The sequence below is a fragment of the Oryzias melastigma genome, linkage group LG18, assembly GCF_002922805.2.
Source record: "Oryzias melastigma strain HK-1 linkage group LG18, ASM292280v2, whole genome shotgun sequence".
Taxonomy (NCBI): Eukaryota; Metazoa; Chordata; class Actinopteri; order Beloniformes; family Adrianichthyidae; genus Oryzias; species Oryzias melastigma.
The window spans coordinates 23815373-23825327 of NC_050529.1; the positions used below are offsets into that span (position 1 = coordinate 23815373).

Genomic DNA, 9955 nt, shown 5'->3' on the forward strand with positions numbered 1-9955 from the left:
CCCCTGAAGGGAAAAGCCAAAAGGAAAAGAAGAAGAAGATGTAAAGGCTTCATTCTATGATGCATACTATTAGTGTGAACGGGAGTTGACACCTGTGCTCAGGTGAGTGTTTATGTTTTGCTAACATGGATGATAATGTCATGTACAAAAGGGGAAGGTGCCCGGTCATCCCCACACCAAGACCCCCTGCCGAAGCAGCAGTAGGTCCCCCCAACACCCGCCACAGGGCTGCCGAGGGAATTCGCCCATCGGGCAATCCCGCCAAGCACCCACAGCAGGGCACGTGAGCCTGCCGCAGCGGCCCCCCATGCCAAGGAGCGGGGAGGCACAGGGGCACATAGATTGCAGGCCCCAGCAAAGCCACCGCGTGCGCTGGTCCTCCACCGCACCAGGAGGACCAGCACGAGGCCCTACCCCCGGAGAGCCCCCCAACCCCGGACGAGCAACCCGCCACCACCCAGCAGTACTGAACATCCCCCCCACCCCACCCCACCACAGGAACAAGTCAGGGCCACCCAAGGGAGACCCGTCCCATGCCCCAGACATACGCCTGCCCCCGCCGCAAGAAGCCCGGGGGGGAGCGAGACAGGGCAATAAAATAATTGTTGAAATTTGGCAATTCTAAGCCCCCACATCTTTACTTTAAAGTTTTGAGGCTGATTCTTGCAGGTTTATTGTCCATAGAAAGCTGGATATGGCTGAGTCTAAAGCTTAAACCATTTTAGTGGAGGTTGTGTGGGGATCATTGAGAATAGATAGTTAACTTTTGGCAACAGGAATTTCCATCAGTTTTTGAGCTGGCCGCACGTAAATAAATGAGAATAACATCAGCCTTAGCAAATTACCTTCGAAGTTTGCTATGTAGGTTGACAAATACAATTTAAATCCATTTTGCATTGGAGCATTTTGCAGGAAAGACAAACGATGCGCCTAACATCGTTGATGCTTACTCTTAGAAGCTCCAAAAGACATCCTGTAAACTCAATCACTCAATCTCCCAGTGTTGTTAAAATACAGGGTTGTGTCAGGAAAGGACATCTGGTATAAAACTCTCTGCCAAACCACCCATGCAAATCAGGGAAAGCTGTTTAGCTGTGGCAACACCTGAAGCGATACGTTACTGTTCAAGGATTTTAGCGTCTTGTGCAGACATAAATTTTCAGGCAATCATTTAATATGACATCAGGGTAAAACATTAAAGACATGTATTTTTGTTTCTTAAGAAGAGAAGCAATGGATGGTCTCATTATGGCCTCAAAGGAATCAGGACAACTAATGTGGGGGGTGAGATATTAACCTTCCCAAGCACACCTCAGTCTCTCTGTCTACACACTGTAATAGTCTGTCACCATTCAGTGTCCACTATCAGCACATATGAGCAGGTTCTCAGATTATGGCGTTGTTTGCTTCACAGACAGTGGTTTTTTGTGCCAATGTTTTCTCGAAAGCTCATTAGGTAAGAAGTTGAGCTAATGAAACCCAGGGGAAGAGGTTATCTAACACACTGAGAGCCTTTGTTCCGTCTTCCTCTGCTGTCACCACTGACAACGCCCCACACCCTTCTTGTTGCCAGGCAATGAGGGATGGAAAACAGCCTCTATGCGGTAGTGTTCCTTATTGTTTAACTAGACTAAGTATTCATATGTGTCTTTACATTAAATACATTCTTGTGCTTTTGCAATTTCTGCCAGTCAAGAAGAAAATTAGATTCATAACACATCAAAATTGTAAAGCCTTAATCTAACCCAGTAAAATCTGGGAACAATTATTTTCCTTTTAATGATAAAAATGACTGTAAATAGAATTGATTGTCATATAACGACAAACACATTTACAATAATGCAACTGTTCTGTTTGTAACATGAGCTTTAGACTGATTTAACTGTCTTGTGGGGGGCATCAGGCAAATGTAAAGGTTTGATCATGTAAATAGCTCAATGTGACGTTGGTTGTTATCTGCAGGGGCAACCTGAGATCGTTTATGGCTTAATCCAGACAACACAGCCATTTACCCGCTCTGCAAGAGGTTATTAATTAAAATCTCTCCCCCCTGGACCATAGACACATGCACCAGAAATACCTACATGTTCACACATGGTTCTTCATGTCCCCAACCCCCCACAGTTTGTGTTTACTTGTGCCTGTCAGACATGTGGGATTGATGTGAAAGGACTTGATGAACTATGCAATTAAAAAGATTGCTTCCTGTGAAGCATAAGTTTAGAATCTGGTTTTGACTCCCAAGATTATTTGAGTAATTTGTTAATAATAGCATGTGCTAATGTTTCATAAACTAAGGTGTGGCCAAATAGACGGTGCTTCTTTTCTCTGCAGTGCAGTGACTACCATGGTAAACTGACATGCTCTTGTAAATCTGGCAGATGCTTATATAACTTTTAATTTGAGAGTGTTTTTTCCATTTTAAGTTCAACTGTTTTAACTTTCAACACATGTTCAAGTGCCACACTGTTGTTCATAGAGCCCTAAAACTGACTTAAAAACATGCTTAGCGCTGCGCCACATTTCAGTGTTTTTGTGGTTTAGCAGTCAACAACTTAAACTGGAACTTCCAGCAAGCCATCAATGAACCCCCGTTTTGTTCGTTGAACATGAATGCCAGAGTTCTGGATACAGAAGACAGAAATTTGGATTGAATTACGTTTACACAGACTTCTTATTGAAACTGGTGATGTCAACATGAGCTGACACATCTGCTGTGAATTTACCTTTATTTTACTTTTGTTTAGATCTAAGTTTTTGTTTTTTTCTACTGATGATGAATTTAAAAATACTGCATTTGGATCCAAAGTGTTTGATAGTTTTGTTTGGGAATAATCTTTTAAAATGTAAGGGTTTGTTATTCATTCAGACAACTTGTTCATGCAAACCGAGCAATAAAGTGGCATTTTGGTCTTTTTCTTTTGTCCAGGAATGGGGGGTTTACAGTTATATCCCTTTAGCTTTACACAGCAAACTTTACTTTTCATTTGGCTTTGCAGCTCCTGCAGGTGGGGTAGGCTACTACAAGGGTTGGAGTTCTGAGTTCTGAGGAGTAATTGTAAGAGTAAAGCTTTTCTTTAATCAGACTTCAGCAACATTTTTCCCCTCAGCCTATTGATCTATGTCTCTGTGACCAATAGTGAATTTCTGGAGGAGATCAGTGACCACATGCATCCTGCTTTAGTAATCCTATACACAATAGGTTAATCCCAAATTGGTTAGTTGATGGTTTAGCCTTCAAACACAAGAAACATGAATATTGCTTTCTTTACCCATATTTTGAGACCTAGAAACAGTAGAATTCTCAGCTCCATGTCTGTCTAAACCCTACTCCATGAAGCATCAGGGTGGTTTTTATCCAGAAATGAAGCGGCACAGACAGATTCATCACAAATGTCAGAAAACTGAAATAATTCTAGTATATTAGATTAGCAGATTACTATGTCTCTCTCTCTCTCACTTTTTTTTTTTTTACAAGTTGTTAATTCTTAAGTATAAGAACTCCAAAAGTAATTGGGATTTTGGTTTCATTTGTGTCTGCTTAATTAAGTGCAGGATTAGCCGTATGGCAACAAAAATACAGCAAGCATTTTCAGTCATTATTCAATATGTAGACCATCAGTTTTGTATCAGACCACAAGGTGGCACTGCATCATGGAAAAACAAAAGGGGTGAGGCCATGGACAGCTAAAAACACTGCAGAGGAAGCCTTATGTGTGTAAATCATGAGTCTTTACGCATGATTAGTTATTGCAGAATAACAATGTTGTTGAGTGGGCTCACGGGTGCACCTTTATGCACCGACATTTGTCTGGCTGGTTTTCATTTTCAAAGCTTTTCAGTGTGATGTATCGATTAGGGAGATGCTGGGATGTATCTTAAAAAAAGAATTTGAAGTCTTGCAAATAGGAGACAGCCATACTGGTATTGGCAGAAACACAAAGAGAGGGACAACCAGGGCTGTCACTTGCTGGCGTATTTAAACACTAGCATTCATGTGCATCAAAGACAAAAATATCTTCCAGGAAAAAAAAAATAAATAAATAACAGGAAACAAACACTGATATGTTCCCTCTGTTTCAGTATTGATTTTTTTATAACAAAGAAGATAGATGCTGAAAGAGATACAAACCCTTGAGATCCCCCTCTGATTTTAGCACAAATGGTGCCGTCCTTGCTCTTTTACTAAAGGACACACGCAGATACTTCCGCTTCCCGCATCTCCTCCCCCATACCTCTAACTCCTCCTTCATGCACTCCCCCACACCTTCGCCTGGATCAGTGGGGAAGTGGTGTATTTAGAGAGGCTTGCTGGGTTGTCATAGCATCTGCTTATACCTCTGTAGCGTAACTGTTGGAGGGGTGGAACTCTCCTCTGCCTTTCTCTGTCTTTATAGGTCGTCTAGTTTACCTCTTAGTGATGTGTACTAGACCACGACTCCTCCCTTTTCAGCCCTGCTTTAGATGAAGTTGCTGTGGCTGTGCGTAGCTGCAGGGTTGGAGGACTGAGGATACCAGTGCTCTTCTTTTCCCACACTTGTCCATTTGAGACTGTTTGTCCTTGGAGGAAGGAGGCATCACCTAAGGTGGAGGCTCAAAGCTTCAATCTTACTTTTGTAAGAGCTGTTCAAGAGCAGCCATGGCTCACGCTGCAGCTCACATTAAGAAGGCCAGGTCTGAGATGGAGCAACCTCCGGACTTGAAGGCTCTGGAGAAAGCCAGAGAAAGGAGGAGGCGTTCCCGAGAAAGGGCCGAGCGCAGGCGGAAGGTACCGCATTTCCCATCAACTCCTTCCCACTTTTGTGTGAGCAAAGTGTTGGTGGTAAATACCCACCCCCCTCATTCATCCTCGCAACCATCACCATCATCATCTGCATGGTCCATAAGTCAACCACTGCAGCGGAGTTCTGACAAAGATTAACATCCACAACTGCATCCTCCATTTCCATGTGCAGCTGAGAACATCGAAAGCAAAAGATTTGTGGAAGGACTCCTCAAGACTAATGCATCAGATCTAAAGAGGCAGGCTGTGTTCCAAAATGAATCTTCTGATCACATCAGCCATAAAACCGCACAGAAGAATTTACTGTGAGTTTAGTTTCATGATCATTGCGATTGCTCCTCTCTGCCGTATTAACACAACCTCATCAGTCATTTCTCTGTCAGCACTGGCCCCCACCTCCACTGCACATCTTTAGTTTTTTTTCCGACAGCATCAGTAATTCCAGTAGGTGTTGATCCACAGACAAATCTGTGGATGCATCCAGGCAGGTCAGTTTGTTACCAATCTGCTTTCAACCAGATTCCACCTGAAAAAATTGAGAGCTCCAGCTGTGCATTTATTGGTGAAGCTGCAGAGATATACACTTTGTTCATGTTCAGTAGTTTTAATGAAGGCTTTGCTCCATTTTGCCTTTTTACAGAGGAATCTGGGAAGGACTTTTTTCCATTTTTTTTCCACTTTAATAACTTTTAAAATAATAAAAAAAAATACCCCAATTGTTTATTGGAATTTGTTCTTTAGCAATGCTTCGGTTAAAGTGACCCAACATAGTCTTTACTGTTTAAGATTTTAAACTACTTCAGCATATAAGAAGTGTCTGACATGCACTGTAAAGTCTTTTATGTGGTGACAGGAGGTAAATGACGGAAAAGGAGCAGATTAGCTGGACAGACAACACGGTCCGAGTAGATCACTAACAGTAGTTACAGTTTCTGTCAATGTGATATGCAAAATGAGCGGAGATGTTTATTAAGCCATAGTCTTAACTATGATATTAATTAGAGCAGAAGATAAAACTTAGTTTTATTGATTATTTTCAGGGTTCCAGGGGGGTTTTAAAAAGTCTTGAGTTTTGATTTTCCAAGCCTTAAAAATTGTGCAGTTGGAAACTTCTTTGATTCACATTTCTTGTCAAAAATGTACTTTTTTGTACCACAATTATTTTGATCAAATGATGGAAATAAACAGCAGAGAATCGATCATTATACACCAATACGCCAACCACTGGTTTAAGAGAAGAAGAAAAAAAAATAAGTGTGCTAAAGCATCACAGCACAGATCACAAAAAACAAGATGAGAAGCTACAGATTTGATCATAAAATATTAATAAAATGGTAAATAGTTAATAAAACAGTAAACAAGCTAAGAATTTAAACTTAAGTCTTTGATGTGCATGGCCTTAAAAAGGTCTTAAAAAGTCTGAAAAAAACTTGTAGGAATCTTGTTTTGTTGTAAAACCAGAAGACAAACTCTGATCAAGACAAAAGTTTGTATAGAAAGACGTTCACGCCCTCCAGTAATACTTGCTTCACTGGAGCATTGAATGGAATCAGGTATAATCCAAGATACACATTCAGTTAAAAGTCCAACTCACTTTCTCGCTCATTTTGTACACACACGGGCATGGTGAATGATTCTTTAGAGCTGTCTTCGAGAATGTTGGATATGTAATCCTATGTATGTCTGTGTCTGTGTGCACATGGAAATATTGGTGCTTTTTGTGACATAAGTACTCTATAAATAAATACTGTAAATTTGTATAGATATATTTGATACTTGTAAGTAGTTGTGTGAATATTGTGAGATGGTGTGTGTATGTACGTGTGTGCATGAGCGGCAACCCATGGTTTACTTATGGCATTTATCTCATATCATGACTTTGTATTATCTTTGATACCCTCACTTGCCCTCCCCCACACACCACCCTCTCTTTCTGTCTCCCCTCATGTCCTGTCTGTCTAAGCAGCTAAAAATTAATAAGTTCAGTTTCAACACACTTATTTATTACACTTTTACAACCACAATTGTAAAAGCAAAATATGTGGATCACAACAGGCATTCAGCTTCTATTTGTGCGTTCATTTGCTGGATAGGACAAACAATAAAAATAAAAGAACTTGCCACTAAAGCCTCAGTCACATCATGCACCCATACAGAGGTTGACCTATATTACTGCTGCGAGTTTGTGGGTTGTGGGGACCCAAAGAGGGTCATAGAAAGGAGGGGAGGCATTTCAAGGTGAGCACAAGTCTTCTTTGCAGTTCCCTTGAGGCTTGTGCATACTCCATGCATGAATGCCGCATGCATGGTCAGTAAGGAGTCAGCTCTCACACCTTAACAACTAAAATGTGGTGTAGGAGCACCACACAACAGCATCAACCGTATGTTATATGTCCATACAACTTCCATTATCCTAACAATAATTTCCCAATACACTTACCACATGCACAACTGTGACGTTGAGGTGGCCATGCGTGCCTCAAGGGACCTGCAAAACACACAAGCACTCATTTTTAAGATGATTATAATCAATTTTATTTTAAAGTACCTCTAGAACACTGTTCAGGATTATCAATAAAATCACAAGAATATATGCAAAAAAGCACAATAAAAAGCAGGTGACAAAAAGTGAACAGTTAAATCAGAGGGAAAAAGCAGATTTAAACAGGAAACAAAGGTTAGGAGGGTGAGAATTCCAGAATTTAGGAGCCGACTAGTTGAAGGCTTTGCTCCTCATGGTAACAAGTCGGGCTGGGGCAACAGAAAGTGGGACAAAAGAGGACTGAGGAGAACCAGAGGGATTATTGGTAGGTAGGAGCCAGGTTATGGAGTTAGAATTTGATTGTGGGGGATTATTGGTAAGGGCTGCACGGTGGCGCAAGTGGTTAGCGCTCTCGCCTCACAGCGAGAAGGCCCCGGTTCGACTCCCGGCTGGGACCTTTCTGTGTGGAGTTTGCATGTTCTCCCCGTGCATGCGTGGGTTTTCACCGGGGACTCCGGCTTCCTCCCACCGTCCAAAAACATGCTTCATAGGTTAATTGGTGACTCTAAATTGCCCCTAGGTATGAATGTGAGAGTGACTGGGTGTGTGATTGAGGCCCTGCGACGGACTGGCGACCTGTCCAGGGTGTACCCCGCCTTCGCCCATCAGTGGCCGGGATAGGCTCCGGCACCCCCGCGACCCCGAACGGGATGAAGCGGTCAAGAAAATGGATGGATGGATGGGATTATTGGTAGTCAGTGCAGCTGCTGGAAAATGTGCGTGAAATGACCAAAGGAAGGGGTTCTGGAGATGATGCGGGCAGCTGAGTTCGGGAGGAGTTGGAGATAGTTGAGGGTTTTATGGTTGAGAAAGTCAGGGATGGAGAGAGGAGCTGAGATGCTGATGTATCACCTGAATTTTGATTAAAAATGAGAAGAGGGAGTTACAAGTTCCGTTGTAAAATAAATGAGGAGAGAGACTGGTGGAGTTGTTTAGATTTGCTTTTGTTTGAAAAGATGGGTTCAGCGAAGTAGTTTGTTTTTGTGCATGAAACCATGTCCTTACTCTGTAATATATGTGATTCATAGATTTCTTTATGTTTGGATAACCCAGTTATTCTATAGAGCAGCTCTAACTGGTGACCTTTGGCTTTCATTTAATGGAGCTCGGGGTGAACCAGGCAGCAGATTTGGTGAAGGAAACAGATTGAGTTTTAACAGGAATACGATAGTGAAGAGAATCAGAAAGAAGGTTGTTATAAGAGGAGACAAGTTCCTCAGGGCTTGGTATATCTGAGATAGGATTATTGTATATGACAGAGGTAAGAGTGTTCATGTTAATATTTTTGACATTGGAAGACAAATGAGGCGGGATGGTTTAGCGACAGACATGGTGATGGAGACGTTAAATGACACAAGAAAACGAGTAGTTCCATGAATTTCATCAGTGAAGCAGTTAATAGGGGTTACTCCACAGCAGTAAACCAAGTCCAGAAGTCCAGAACTGATATGTTGATTTAAGTTGAGGCAATCCAAACATGAGCAGATGTCTGTGGTGATGGTGAAGCAGATGCAGCATTCCCTCTCTATGACCTCCATAGGCCCAGGCAACTAAAAAAAAAAAAATACAGCACCTGTATGCATCAACCTCTGTATGGTTGCACGTGACTTAGGCTAAAGTTTGTGCCAGAGCTGTAATTGAAATTAGTGGAACTGTTACATAAATTGCCTCATAATCCTTCCCTCCCTTGTCTATCTGGTCTGTTTTCTTTTTTTTTTTCTTTGCGGCTGTCCAGTACTCTATTGTAGTAATCTACTCAGTATTAGTCATGAAAAATGTGTATTTGATGTAAATTGATGATAAATTGATAAAAAATATGTTTACTTTTCTGGAAAAGTGCACATTTTATCTGATCCTTATTGTAGTATTGGTTCTTTGCATTATACATACTAAGCTGGGACACTGTCCCTTTCTTTTCTTCTTACATAAGTTGGATGATCTGGTGCAAAAACAAGACCACTAATTTCCAAAGTCTGTTTTACATGACAACCAGAGCACACATTGAAATGTTCAATGGACATTAGCTCAGGGACAGATAATTACAATTTAAATTTGAAATGGCCTTCAGATTCAGCTCCACAATTAGACATCACGGGGGTTTCCTCCCCCAAGGTCACATGTAACAGAAACAATATCCAATAAGTACATCTCAGATTAAACAGCCTCAGACAACATATTTAATGATAGAGCAGCTAAATGAAGAAGCTTTTCATGTTGACACAAGGGATGTGACTTGATTTTCTTTTTTTGCACAACTGTGTGTGAACAATGAGACGTTTCATAAAAACAACTAAACAGACAAAAATTTTCTTGGAAATCAAAGAGAACCACGAAAAAGTTTTACCTATTGAACTAAGTTTAAGTTTAAGTATATTAGATTTATATGGCACCTTAAAATGACCTTGGTTGAACAAGGCGCCGCACATTAGGAACAATAAAAACACAGCTAAAAAGTTAAAAACAGATAAGTGTTTTACAATCGACTTTAAAAACCTTGACAACAAAATATCGGACGGAGAGGAATCATCACAGGACAGGAATCACATTTTAATAGAGAGAAATCAGGCTGGGAACTGTGAACTGTGTGCTAAAATGGGTGCTAGCAGCTCACAAGTAACATCCTAGTTTGG

At 41.3% G+C, this 9955-nt stretch overlaps 1 protein-coding gene across 3 annotated transcripts in view; it reads left to right on the top strand.

The window, feature by feature from the left end:
- ank2b (ankyrin 2b, neuronal) overlaps nt 1-9955 on the top strand; it is a 203536-nt gene that overhangs the window by 24796 nt on the left and 168785 nt on the right. Inside the window, exon 1 of one of the 3 annotated variants that reach the window (XM_036216668.1) lies at nt 2749-4768. The exons of the other annotated variants lie outside the window; for them this stretch is intronic. Coding sequence (XP_036072561.1) covers nt 4640-4768 — 129 coding nt within the window. The 5' untranslated portion in view covers nt 2749-4639. Of the gene's footprint in view, nt 1-2748; nt 4769-9955 lie in introns of those variants that run through there. 3 annotated transcript variants of the gene reach the window in all.